Source organism: Pseudorca crassidens, chromosome 19 (assembly GCF_039906515.1).
Source record: "Pseudorca crassidens isolate mPseCra1 chromosome 19, mPseCra1.hap1, whole genome shotgun sequence".
In the NCBI taxonomy this organism is placed as follows: Eukaryota; Metazoa; Chordata; class Mammalia; order Artiodactyla; family Delphinidae; genus Pseudorca; species Pseudorca crassidens.
In genome coordinates this window covers 58892090-58906299 of record NC_090314.1, presented here as the reverse complement: position 1 = coordinate 58906299, position 14210 = coordinate 58892090, and the positions used below count along the sequence as shown (strand labels likewise).

Here is a 14210-nt window from a genome sequence, read left to right as displayed (position 1 = left end):
GACAGCTCCAGCCTTTGAGCCCTTAGCAGGCCCTGAGGGCAGAGAGACAAAGGTGGGGGGGTATCCCCAGGCCCCAGGGCGGTGAAGCGGGTGGGGTAGCTGGCATGAGGGCGCAGTACCTGACTCCCGGGTCCTGCCCAACACCGCCTGGCTCCAGGGCCCGCTCCCGATGGCGTTGAAGGCCTGCACCTGGACGCGGTACTCCGTCCACTCCTCCAGGTCTTCGATGGTGTACTCCCGTTCCACGCGGTCTTGGACCACGTGGCTCAGCGTCTTGCCGTGGCCGTCCGCCCGGCTGTACTTGATCTTGTAGCCCACCGACTCGGGGCTCCCGTTGTATTCCATCTCTGGGAGAGGCTGCGGGAGGGCAGGGGTGGGAAAAGCAGCTGTGAGGCCAGGCCCACCTAGCATATGGAAGAACTGCCTGGCTCGAGCTGCCTCTTCCAGGCAGCCTTCGGGATTACCCAGCCCACTGTCCAGCCCGTCAGCACCCACGTGAGGCGCTCTCACCCCTGGGTGTGGCTTAGTTGTGTAACTCTGTGCTTCTGACAGTCCCACCATCTCCCTGTCTCTCTACCCTGGGTTCAGAGGAGAGGCGGCATCCACTCTTCATTGTGCAGGTGACAAATTTATGACCCTGCCAGGGGAGTTGGCCCTGGTGAAGAGAGGCATAAAGGCTGTCTGTCCCACACTCAGCACCTGTGGCAGGGGCTGTCTCTGCCACTTAACTCCCTCACTCAGCCTGCCAACATATACGTATGTAACTGCCTACGGCACGCCTGGTCTCAGGTTGTGTCTGCCCTTGGAGAAGCAAGCACGTGAAGGCAGCATCTCAGGCATGGGCGGAGCTCCAGTCACTGTCAGGAGGTCCTTCCATCCAGCACACCTCCGCCTCTCCCGCTGCAGTTTCAGCCTCCTCCTTTTTGTTTGAGTCTCAGTGAAGAGAAAAAAGACAACTTCATCTCCTGAGCCTATGATTAGGCTGGTGGGGCTGTGGTCACCGGCTCAAGGTCATGCGGATGAACCTGGGCAGTGCTGATAAGCGGTGGAGGTCTTTGTACACTGGGGGCAGCCTGGGATCTGAAGCAGGCGCGAGCTGAGGGCCCAGCCTTCAGATTCTCCTCTGAAGGTGACAGGGCTGGAGCTGGGGCATCCTCAGCCCTCACCTGCCCGCATTCTGCTTCCCCAGAGGCTCCGACGAGCCCGTGATCCGCAGGCCCTGCACGTCCTGACCTACTTTCTCTGGCTGCTCGGCCTCTGCCTCACCGCCTACATCCCCCGTCCCTCCTGCCAGCCCCCGCTCCTACAGACACTCAGTGAAGCAGACTAGAGGCCATTAAGACAGCAATCAATGGGCCTGAGAGCTTGAGATGGGCCTTGAGCACATGCTCTCCTACCTGCTAAGGAAAGGCAGCGGGCCATGCGCCATTAGGTGGGGCCGGAGGGGCCCGGGGCCCCGCACAGTGCAACCCCTGCCTTTTATTCCCCCTCCAGCTCCCACCCTACGTACCAGACTTTTTAGCCTTTTAGTATTTGGAAACCTTAAAGTGAGATGCAGAAGGGACGTGGGGAGCAGCCTGGAGGGGAGCAGAACTGAGGTGAGAAGCGGGGGGTCGGCGAGGGGCGAACTGGGCCTGACGGCTCTGCCTGCTGCTGGTCCCAGCCGCCTGGGAGGGCCGTCGTCATTCATAACTAGCGCTCGTCTGGGCTGATGGCCATTAGCGCCTCCATCAGGCGTGTCCGGGCAAGCGAAAGGCAGCGATGACTTTCTGGTAAATCTCAGCCCACAGCTCGGGGTTTTGCAAGTTGAGTTTGGGGCAACTAGTAAGACATCTTTAGTGGAAGCAAAAAAGAGTTGCATGGCCGGAGGGGCCTGGTGAAGTGGAGGCAGGCAGTTCCCCCTGAAGCTATCATTCCTGGATTCTCTAAGGAGCCGGGCTGTTCGGTGCTGGCCCCACGTCTGCTTGTCTAGGAATTCCTCTTGGGTTTCTGCTTTGTGGCGACCGCGCCGGGAAACGCGGTTCCAGGCGATGTCCTGGGGGAGAAATGCTCTCTCCTGTTCCCCAGAAGATGGGCTGGCTCAGGGGTTAGGGCGGCGGATTCTGGGGGCCAGACTCCCCGGGTTGGGATCCCGAGCCCTGCTGTTAACTAGGGGGTGTGGGGGGTCTTGGGCCAGTTATTCCACCTCTCTCTGCCTCAGTTTCCTCATCTGTAAGGTGGGGGCCAGGATCACTGTCACAGGCTCGTGGAGAGGGTTCAAGGTCCAACTCTGACAGCACTCAGAACCCAGCTTGGCAGGAGGAGAAGCCCTCTGCACGTATTACTCACTCGTGCAGGGTCACCGGGGTAATGACCCTCGATGTGGAACCCTGATCTGTGGGGACAGAGCCTAATGCCTCCCCGACCCCCCCCTCAACCTGAGAAGCAACCCCTCCCTCTCTGACTTGGTGGGTGAGACAACTTACATCCGAAGCCCAGAACCACCCCGGGAGCTGTGTGACTGTGGGTGAATTCCTAACCTCTCGGAGCCTCAGTTTTCGTAGCTGTAAATTGGGAGAGTACCATGTCCTTTGCAGGATTACTGGGAGGATTAAATGGAAGAAAAAATAATGTAAAGTGCTTGGCGTGTGGCAATGCTCAATACACAGTATTTTTGAGCTTCTTTTCACGTGGGGCGTTTGTTCATTGGACTAAGACTGATGCTCAGAACAGAGGAGGGGCCTGGAGGGAATCCGGTGGACGCCTGCTTTGAGGCACCTCTGCAGGGTGCTGAGGCCCGAGGAGACGTCCCACCCCCGCCGCCCTCGCGGGAGCCTCACCACCCAGCGGAGCCACAGGCTGGTCTCACTCGCCGTGCGCAGCGTCACGTTGGCCGGGGCCATGTCAGGGGGCGCCTGGAGGGTCTGGATCTTTCTGGAAGGCTGGCTGGGTGGGCTAGTGCCCACGATATTCACCTGGCGCATGCGGAAGCTGAGATGGGCGGAGACGGGTGAGCAAAATGGTGAGGGCAGGACCCCAGGGCCAAAGCCCGTCCCAGGCCGGGCAGCCCCCGCCCCTTCCTAACCCATTACCTGTAGTAGGTGAAGGGGTTCAGGTCGGGCACCTCCATGGACCGGGCGTCGGGCTCGTTGGGGAGCTGGTGAATCAGCAGCCACTCCTCTCCCTCCCCGACCACGCCCACCTGAAAATGGAGACACCCTTAGACCTGGCCAGCCTGCCGGGCTGAGATGGGGGTGCTCTGAGCCCCAGCTCCCGGGAGGTATAGCCCGGCCCAGGGAAGGTCTTGACACAAAGCCCAGGGCTCACCCGGAGGGCACCACAGGGGGCCCCCATCTTTCCAGGCCCTTAAACAAGACTTCAAGTGGGACCCCGAGCCCTCCTGCATCAGAAGCTCACGGGATGTTTATTATAATCCCACTCCTGGGCGCTGCCCTTGACCCAGCCAATCAGAACCCCCGGGGGTGGTGCCCAGGCGCCTGCATATCTATCAGCAGTAAGTTCCCAGGTGATTCTCCCCAACACCCTGGCACGCTTCTTAAAACCCCAGCTAAATCAAAATCAGAATTTCTGGGGGTGGGACCCAGGTGCTGGAACTTCTGAACACTCCCCTGGTGCAGGCAAAGGTGAGACCCATGGGTGTAAAGGGCTGCAGGAAGCAGCTGGTTATTTCTCTAGGCTAGCCAGTCACCACCCTGACCAGAGGAGGGGTGTGTGTGTGTGTGTGTGTGTGTACGCAGGTGAGGTGGAGGTGGAACTGTGGGCATTTTTGGTGTATCTGACCTTCTGATAGTTGCATGTGAAACTCACACAGATTGAAACACACATGTGATTTGCTCTCAAGAGCAGGCGTGCGGCCAAGGCCGGGGAGCAGGCTGCCCAGGCTGTAGGGCTCTCCTCCGGCAGCTTTACCTGGGCCTCCACCAGCCAGCGGGAGATGGAGGTCTTCCCATCATAACCTGGCCTGAACTGCAAGGTCACGGAGCGGGGGCCGATGTTGGAAATGCCCAGGTTGGTGGGGGCTCCTGGGAGTTCTGGAAAAGGAAAACAGGGCAGGAAAGGAGTGAGAAGAAGGTCCTTCCACCCCCCACAGGACTCTCCAGGCACGGGGCGGGGGGGGGGGGCTGTGTGTCGCAATTTCCTAGACACCTCGGAGTAGGAGCATGGCCGAGGCCTCAACCCACAACACGGCCTTCGGCCCTGCATCTAAGGCTCACTGTGTTCAGACCAGGGACCGAGGTAGGCTCGGGGCTGAGAGAACCCCCCAGGGCCAGGAAACGGGGGCTGGGCTTCCTGAATGAATTCTCTCCATCTACACACAACCCATTACAGCCCTCCCAAACCAATAATGGCTGAGGGAGGTTAGAAGGAGGGATGAGGACGGGAGGAAGCCCCTGTATTCTTTTTTTTTTTTAATTATTAACTTTATTTAGTTTTTGGCTGCGTTGGGTCTTCGTTGCTGCACACGGGCTTTCTCTAGTTGCAGTGAGCGGGGGCTACTCTTCGTTGAGGTGCGTGGGCTTCTCACTGCGGTGGCTTCTCTTGTGGAGCACAGGCTCTAGGCACACGGGCTCAGTAGTTGTGGCTCGCAGGTTCTAGAATGCAGGCTCAGTAGTTGTGGCGCACGGGCTTAGTTGCTCCGCGGCATGTGGGATCTTCTAGGACCAGGGCTCGAACCCATGTCCCCTGCATTGGCAGGCGTATTCTTAACCGCTACACCACCAGGGAATTCCCAAAGTCCCTGTATTCTGACCAGGAACCTTGGGGTTCAGGGTGAACAGAGAGAGAACAGATTCCGGGGTCGGACTGTCTGAGTTGAAATCCAACTCCACTGCTTCTGATGCTGTGTGCCTTTGGGCAAGTTACCTAACCTTTCTGTGCCGCAGTCTCTTCCTCGGTAAAATGGAGATGATAATAATATTGCCTACCTCAGGGTTGTTGGGAGGGCTAAGTGCACGGATGCACTGAGCTCTGGGCCAGGTGAGCACTACAGTGTATCACTTGGGGTCAGTTGAAGCTCAGGTATCTCAACCACCTCGGTGGGCAGGTCGAGGGATTCTGGCCACATCGCACAAGCACAGACTTACAGACCCAGACAGGACCACGTGGCTATCCGGTGTGTCTCTCCATAGACACAGATGGGGAAACTGAGGCACGGGGGGGACGCCTGACTTGCTCAGGGTCACAGAGCCTGGCAGAAGCGCGATGGGGGCCAAAGCTTGCTGTTTACACCGGGGGTGAGGTTATTCTCACCCTGCTCTATCCCCTTCCCAACCAACATTTCCACTGGTTGGAATCCGTTTGGACCTTTTGGGCAACAGTGAGAATTCTTCCCCTGAATCATAGATACCGCTGCTTGATGCAGAGCCTGGAGAAGGATGGGGGAGCAGAGGGAGGGGGAAGTGGCGGAAGGAGGCAAGGGTGGGGTTCTGCGGGGGCCCGGGCTCCCCAAGAGTCAGGGGAGGAAGCGGCAGCAGCCCACACGGCCTCACCATCACAAGGATGCAGCCGGCCCTGGGAGGACCCGGGAACCCCAGACTCCAGGGAGGGGAGAGCTGTGTGGGAAGAAGCCAATCTTCCTGAAGAAGGGGCCTCCTCCCGAACAGGAGAACAAGAGGCCAGGAGCCCAGCGCGGGGGGCAGGCACCCACCTGGAGGCACCCCGGAGGAGATGGTTGAGGCAGACACCTGGCCCTGGCCCTTGGCGGTCATGGCGGCCACCTCGATGGTGTAGGTGGTGAGCGCGGTGAGGCCCGTGACGCGGTACTCCAGGGTGACGTTGGGCAGGTAGTGCGTCACGCGGGTGTTGGTCCGGTTATACTCCTCCCAGGAGATCCGATATCCTGGGGAGAGGCCCCAGTGTGGTGTGAGCTTGGCTGGGACCTTAACCTTCTGCCCTGCTTCTCACTTCCTTACTAGTCTGGCAGTTAGACACGCATTGGAAGGAGGGGGCCGAGGGAGGTGGGAGCATCGTGCCTGGGGCCCCGAGTGTAACCTGGGTGGGTGCCCCTTGTTGGGTGTGGATTGCAGGAGGGAGGGTGGGTCACTGCGGCTGAAGATCTGGGATGTGGCTCAGGGCACGGGGGCTGAGAGCCTCCCATGAGTCCTTTCTAAGAAAGAGTGGCCTGCTGGGAGGCTCTGGGTGCACACTAGGTCGAAGGGAGGGGCATGGACGGGAGGGCCTTTGCCGCCCGTCTCACCCCGGGGCAGCGATGCCGTGGCGCCTACCTGTGAGAATGCCGTTCTTCTCCCCTGGTTCTTGCCAGCTGACCTTCAGCGAGGTGTCCAGGATTTCAGTGAAGCTCAGGTGTCCCACGGGCCCTGGCACTGTACCCAAAAGCGTCCCCCACCCACCCAATGCCAGTTAGAGCCGGAGAGAGACCACCGTCCTCAAGACAGCCCGTGGGGCTCCAGGGGCGACCCCCGGCTCGAAGACAAGAGCAGGGCCGTCCTGGGCCTGGAGCGCTCAGCCTGGCCCGCGGAGGGGGGTGGGGGCAGAGGGAGCCGGGGTTAGGGCGCTGCCTACCGTCCTCGTGGGTGCGCGCCAGCTGCGGGGTGCTGCGAGGCCCGTCGCCGGGGGTGGTGAAGCACAGCACCGAGGTGAAGTACTCAGTGAACTTCTTCAGGCCCGACACAAAGCCCACGTGGATGCTGTCTTGAAAGTTGGGCCGGGCGGTCACCATGGTAACCTCCTCTTCCTGCTCTGGCTCCCAGGCCATCAGCTGCGGAGAGGGCAGCCACTCAAGCAGGGCGGCAGCGAGCACGCGCCAGCAGAGGCCCAGCGCTTTCCCACAGGCTGGGCCAACGGACAGAGAGTGTCCGGGAGCCCAGCTTTCCTAGGGTCCCTCCTCCCAGGGAGGGGAGGCCGGGCGGATACCCACAGGCCACTGGAGCATCTGTCCTCTGGGAGCTCACTTTGGTGTGCTGCTCCATTTGCTGAGTGATTGACTCTAAGCAAGGTACCGGGCAGGGTGGTTTCAGTGAGTCGTCTCCCACTCGATTCCCACAGCAACCCCACAGGGAGGTACTTGACCAAGACTGGCTACATAATTTGCAGGTCCAGTGCAAAATGCAAATGGAGGCCCCCTTGTTCAAAAATTACGAAGAATTTCCAGAGACGGCAGCAGAGCATTTAACTGAACGTGGGGTCCTTCTGAGCGTGGAGCCCTGAACCCCCACACAGGCATGAAGCCAGTCTTGTTTTTTACAGATGACGAAACAGGCTCAGAGAGGCTAAGTGACTTACAATATATCACACAGCTCCTGGGTAGCTGAGGGTCTCTGCTTCTACACCTGGGCTCCCATGCCTTTCTCTGCCTGGGCCGGGGCAGTTCCTCCTAAGAACTCCAGTATGTAGATAACTCTCTCTTTTAAACTTGTTCCAAGTTGGGATTTCAACTGTAACCATCCTCTAGAGGTGGAGCATTGGCAAGAAAACCCCGTCTGGAAATTCAGCAGCAATTTTCCTCTAATCTCCGCTCTACATATCCCAGCCATAATTGCATAAACGCCCCACCTCCCCTTCCTTCCTCTTTTATTAAAAATTGAAGAATAAAGTTGATTTACAATGTTGTGTTAACTTCTGCAAAGTAATTCATTTATACACATTTATACATCCTTTTTTTATTATTATTTTTTTTTTCCGGTACGCGGGCCTCTCACCGTTGTGGCCTCTCCCGTTGCGGAGCACAGGCTCTGGACACGCAGGCTCAGTGGCCATGGCTCACGGGCCCAGCCGCTCCGCGGCATGTGGGATCTTCCCGGACCGGGGCACGAACCCGCGTCCCCTGCATCGGCAGGCGGACTCTCAACCACTGCGCCACCATGGAAGCCCTATACATTCTTATTTTTTAATATTCTTTTCCATATGGTTTATCACAGGATAGTGAATATAGTTCCCTGTGCTATACAGTAGGACCTTGTTGTTTATCCATCCTATATATAATACTTTAGCATTAAATATAGCATCTGCTATGTTAGCATCTGCTAACCCCAAACTCCCAATCCATCCTTCCCCCAGCCCTCTCCCCCTTGGCAACCACAAGTCTGTCCTCTGTGAGTCTGTTTCTGTTTCGTAGACAACTTCATTTGTGTCGTATTTTAGATTTCACATATGAGTGACATCGCGTGGTGTCTGTCTTTCTCTGTCTGACTCAGTTCACTTAGTAGGAACATCTCTAGTTGCATCCGTGTTGCTGCACGTTCCTGCTGCTTCTTGACCTCCTGCCCCACACTCCTATTTTCTGGGCCCTTTGTCTGTCTCTAACAATGACAGCTGGTCTCACAGATTTCCTCAATTATTTCAAATTGATTAAATAGCAATTAATGGTGAAAAGCTATGTTGGATGAATTTTAATAAGCCTGGGTATTTATAGACATAAAACAATACCACGCCAATGTCTCTTGATTAACTCAGGCCCATGACAGTGCTTCATCTCCTCCTTTTCATGGCCGTGTGTTTATAAAGCATGTTTGGAAATTTAATTGGTATTGTGAAAAGATAGCCTATAGCAAGTTAATTAGATACCAATTAGACCCTAAAAATACTAATCAGAAACACTAAGTGGTATTTAATACGTAGGTTAAATACCATCCTTATTGCGGTTATCTTGTTTCATAGCAATTCAATCGCTGAACTTCGCTGGAGTAGATTAAGAAACAAGCTTGATGTTTTAATATACTTTAATCAATGTAATTGCGAATTAATTACACCATTAGAATTGTGTGGTGCCTTCTCCAGTAAGTGCAAAATCTGGGTAAATATTATTTTTTCGGGTTTAGGCCAATTGTGATCACTACTATTTAAAAAAATAAGGGACGGGCTCCCCTGGTGGCGCAGTGGTTGAGAGTCCGCCTGCCGATGCAGGGGACACGGGTTTGTGCCCCGGTCCGGGAAGATCCCACATGCCGCGGAGCGGCTGGGCCCATGAGCCATGGCCGCTGAGCCGCGCGTCCGGAGCCTATGCTCCGCAACGGGAGAGGCCACAAGGGTGAGAGGCCTGTGTAAAAAAAAAAAAAAAAAAAAAAAAAAAGGACAAAGAATGTCTTGACAGGTGCCTTAAAGCACATTCACAGGGAATTGTCTTCAGATATGACAAAGAAGATGGGGACAGGGTGATGGTCGTGCGGTTGGGTGGAGTCATGACCACAGCATCATCCTCCAGGTCCAGGCCCAGAGCCCAAGACGGAGGCAGGACAGGGGTTGCTTCAAAACATTTACTCTGGGATGTGAACCACGTGTCCTGTAGCTGCATCCAAAGAGGAGGAGGCTAAGGGGTTAAGAGGCCTCTCCCTCAGGTCCAGGAAGACAATAGAATTGTCTTCTGCACCTCTATTGCTTCCAAGGGGCTGGGCTCTGGGCAGCCATGGGGTGGAGGCTGTGCTCCACACACACACTGGGCTCTGGTCCCATGAGCCCTTCCTGTGTGCCTGGCACTGGGTTAAGCCCATCATGGACCAGTCCCGTTTCACCATCACAATGAGGAGGACATGCGAATCACTGTCCTGTGCTGCTATAAAAAGGAAACCAAGGCTCAGGAAGGTTGAGGACTGGTCAGTGCACAGGGGACCACCTGGATCTGGCTTCAGATTTGTGGACCTGAGACCTTAGACGCAGCCCTCTATCTGCCGAGGTACACACAGCTGCCAGGTGAGGGCTGGGGGTTCTCCACGCCTGCTCTTGTTACCGGGGGTCAGCGCTGATTGACTTCCTCAGGTCCTTGGTCTTGGATTCTAAGCAGACTGGGCTGCCCTGAGCATGGCTGGGGTGTGTGGGTGAGTGTGCTTGTGGGGGGACTTCAGATCTAGATGGTGGGACAGGCAACTCCACCTTAGACAGCAGAGGCCCAGGGGGTCACCCCTGTAACTGAAAGGGGTGTGTGTGTGTGTGTGTGTGTGTATGTGTGTGTGTGTGTGTGTGTGTGTGTGTGTGTGTGTGTGTGTGATGGTGGGGGGGCCAGGGTGCAGAATGTGCAGCCAAAGCGGAGAGAAAGGACGACAGAGCACAGCTTTGCCATTTACTGTGTGACCCTGGGAAAATCACTCAACCTCTCTGAGCCTCAGGCTATTACAGGAGCCGGTATTAGCTACCTCAATGGTTGTGGGGAAAACGGCTGAACTGACGTGCCTCCTGTTTCTGATGGAGGCAGTACATCGCGGGCTCGAGAGTCTAGGAGAGTATAACCTGCTAGATTCTGGAGTTAAAAACAAGTAGGGGAAATTCTCTTTTGCACCCTCCCTTTGTCTTTCCCTCTACTTTTCTATCTCTTTTGCACGGATTCGCACAAAACATCCTGGAAGGATATGTAAGAAATTAACAACGGTGGTTCCCTGGAGTGTGGAGAATTTCAAGGTTGGGTGGGATAGAACCAGGCAGATGAGGGACTGGGCTGGCACGGCGTGAGATGGAGGATGTCTGCCTGCTACAAGTTTATCTTTTTACATTTGTTGGTTTTTGAATCGTGTAACTATATTCCCAGTTAAAAATTAAATTAAAAAATTAAAAAAATAACGGGGGCGCTTTGGCAATAGCAGCAAAATTACACACATTTACCTTCTGACCAGCAATCGCATTTCTAAGAATCTGTTTCAGAGTTATATGTGCCAGTACGAAACAATGTAGGCACAAAACTGTTCACTGCAGAAACCTTTGTTATAGTAAAAGACTGGAAACAACCAAAATGTCATCACTAGGGAGCTGGCTGACTAAACAATGGGAGATCCACATAATGGAACACGATACAGATTTTTTAAAAAGGGACAAGGAATATCTCTATATACTCTTACAGAGAGACCTCCAGGATACAATGTAAATAAAAAAGCAAAATGGAGAATGTATGTGGAGTCCACTGTCATTTATCTAAGAAGGCGACGGTATACATTTATACATGCATAGCTTTTGTTTATGTTAAAGACATGGAAGGGAAAACCGAACCAAACCAACAAACAAAAAGAAATCACTTCTCTTGGGAAGGAGGAGGACCAGAATTCAGGCTGATTTTTTTCTGAATTAACTTTGCTTTGTAGATTTAACTTTGGAACCATGTAAATATGCTACATAATTATAGAATAAAATTAAATAAAAAAATCAATCCCTAAAAATCGAAACCCAAATGAAACAAATGAACCTCACTGTATATTGAATTGTAGCAAAATTACACAGAAAGAAACCATTTCAGAGACTTTGCAGCACAGAAAGGGGGGGACTGTATCCCTGGTGGGATACCTCCTGAGAAGTACAGATAATCTGAAACTATTTTCAGTAATCACAGTGTTGATATTGCTGTTCTGAAACTGTCGTGGGTATTTGTGGGATCAAGTAGTGAGTAATTCTGTTGCTGTGGAAGAAACTAGGTTTTCAGAATGGAGAAAAGAGAGACAAAAGACCAATGAGATTATTTTTAAAATGTTAGAGTCCTGAAATTGAATTGGAAGTATCAGTACGTGTTTTATCTTTAAAAAAAGTATTTCTGAGTTGTCCATTCACAGGGCCTTGAAACAACAACCAATGCTAGAACCAGGAGCAGCCCCAGTGCCCAGATTTTGGTATCTAACTATCATTAAAAGAAACAAGGGGGCTTCCCTGGGGGCGCAGTGGTTAGGAGTCCGCCTGCCGATGCAGGGGACGCAGGTTCGTGCCCCGGTCCGGGAGGATCCCACGTGCCGTGGAGCGGCTGGGCCCGAGAGCCATGGCCGCTGAGCCTGCGCGTCCGGAGCCTGTGCTCCGCAAGGGGAGAGGCCACGACAGTGAGAGGCCCGCGTACCGCAAAAAAAAAAAAAAAGAAAAAAAGAAACAAGGGCTCCTTGATGACATGGCTGATCCCAGGCACAGGGCAGGAAAAGGAGCTAGCTTGGGCCACCCTGTCATACCAGATAGCAAGGAACCTATCAAAGACTCCTGGGGCAGGCTTCCCTGGCGGCGCAGTAGTTGAGAATCTGCCTGCCAATGCAGGGGACACGGGTTCAAGCCCTGGTCTGGGAAGATCCCACATGCCACGGAGCAACTGGGCCCGTGAGCCATGGCCGCTGAGCCTGCGTGTCCGGAGCCTGTGCTCCGCAACAAGAGAGGCCGTGACAATGAGAGGCCTGTGCACCGCGATGAAGAGTGGTCCCCGGGCTTCCCTGGTGGCGCAGTAGTTGAGAGTCTGCCTGCCGATGCAGGGGACACGGGTTCATGCCCCGGTCCGGGAAGATCCCACGTGCCGCGGAGCGGCTGGGCCCGTGAGCCATGGCCGCTGAGCCTGCGCGTCCGGAGCCTGTGCTCCGTAACGGGAGAGGCCACAGCAGTGAGAGGCCCGCGTACCGCAAAAAAAAAAAAAAAAGCAAGAAACTTAGCCATTTGTCCTATAGAGTTTTCCACAGCCTGGATTTGCAACTGCATCCCTGTGGGGTCATTTAATATATCCCTCTGAACACTATATTTGCAGTAAATTGGAATTTAGAACTAGAGGCTTGATCATGTTCAGATTTGATTTTTTTTTTTTCAAAATATTACTTCCTAGATGGTGCTGTGCATTTTCATTAGAAGGCACGGAGTCTGCGTGTCTCTCTTACTAGGATGCGGTGACCGTTGACCACCCTTGGGTGCTCTATTATCTCAATAGGGGGTACTTGAGGATATGAAATGTATTCAAGCATCAAAATGAGGATACTTGAATATTATGATTTCTCCTTGATTTATGAGTTGAAATACTTTCCCCCCAAAAGAATTTTTCCGTTAACAACTTTTTGGTTACCTGAAGGTTTAGTTCGTCTAGGAAAAGCATGGTAAATGCTCAGTTCTTTTCCATGACTTAACAATTTTCAGAATAGTGAATTGGTTCCATAGCATCTTCTAAGGTGACAGATGAGTTTGGATGGGGGCAGAGGGAGGCATCTTTTCGTTTTGTTTTTGTTAGTATTATTATGTCCTTAAGGATTTTTAATACGTCTGATATATTTCAATCCACTGCCATTATTACTCTTATTGATACCAAATTGACCCATCACCCACCTCTTCCAAGTTGGTGAGTCCTTTTGATGTGGCCCCAGGAGTCTTTTTTTTTTTAATTCTTTTTTTTAAATTTTATTTATTTATTTTTGGCTGTGTTGGGTCTCCGTTTCTGTGCGAGGGCTTTCTCTAGTTGTGGCGAGCGGGGGCCACTCATTTTTTTTTTGCTGTACGCGGGCCTCTCACTGCTGTGGCCTCTCCCGTTACGGAGCACAGGCTCTGGACGCGCAGGCTCAGCGGCCACGGCTCACGGGCCCAGCCGCTCCGCGGCACGTGGGATCCTCCCGGACTGGGGCACGAACCCGCGTCCCCTGCATCGGCAGGCGGACTCTCAACCACTGCGCCACCAGGGAAGCCCTGACTAAGTTTCTTTAGTAAATAAATTAAAAGGAAGAGAGAGTGAGAGAGAGAAAGGAGAGAGAATCTGTAGATGAACTGAGACCTAGAAAACTTCAACCAGTTGCAACTGTGTGGCTCTCATTTGGACCCTGAGGCAAATAAACCAACCAGTAAAAGAAATGCCGCGGCAACTGGGGAAATTTCAATGCTGACGGGGTATCTGATGCTATTAAGGGGACTGTTGATTTTTCAAGGCACTATAATGGGAATGTGGTTATTGTGTTTAGGTTTTAAGTAGAGACTTTATCTGTAATATTTCTCTGCAGAAATATTTATGGATGAAAGGCTACAATACCTGGGATTTCCTTACAAATATTCTAGGGGAGAAGCAGAGGCCTGGAAAATAGAGGGACCGCATTGGGCCGTGAGTTGGTAACTGTCGAAGCCAGGGAGCGTTATGGTCTGATCAAGGCATCTTAGTCTCCTCACTACTTTTGTAGATGTTTGAAATTGTTCACAATTCAAAGGGGAAAAAACGGTCCCTTCTCACTGGAAGGATGGAAGGGACAGACGCTGCTTTTTTCCCCTCCCTGTGATACTGAAGGCCAAAGGAGCAGGAAATAAAATCCCCACTTGTATCCATTCATACTTAGAAAAAATCAAGTTATAGTTATTTACAATTAAATCATACAACACTTTCTTTTTAATGCAAGACAAAGTGCAGGCTCTGGAGTTCGAAGCCAAGCTTTGCAGTTACTCTGACTTTGAACAAGTCACTGGTCCTCATGCCTCAGTTTCCTCCTCTGTAAAATGGGGTGATGATAACACGCCTTCCTTCTTAGGGGTCTTGTGCAGCTGGTAGGAGACAAGGATGTGAGGGAAGCCCA

At 53.2% G+C, this 14210-nt stretch overlaps 1 protein-coding gene across 2 annotated transcripts in view; it reads right to left on the bottom strand.

The window, feature by feature from the left end:
- Nucleotides 1-14210, bottom strand: part of SDK2 (sidekick cell adhesion molecule 2) — a 267499-nt gene that overhangs the window by 49700 nt on the left and 203589 nt on the right. For both annotated transcript variants that reach the window (XM_067715828.1, XM_067715829.1), the window contains exons 19-25: nt 6523-6718; nt 6225-6323; nt 5648-5839; nt 3910-4031; nt 3072-3181; nt 2820-2970; nt 120-357 (exon numbers count right to left, since the gene is read on the bottom strand). In XM_067715828.1, the coding sequence (XP_067571929.1) occupies nt 120-357; nt 2820-2970; nt 3072-3181; nt 3910-4031; nt 5648-5839; nt 6225-6323; nt 6523-6718 (1108 nt within the window). The remainder of the gene's footprint in view (nt 1-119; nt 358-2819; nt 2971-3071; nt 3182-3909; nt 4032-5647; nt 5840-6224; nt 6324-6522; nt 6719-14210) is intronic.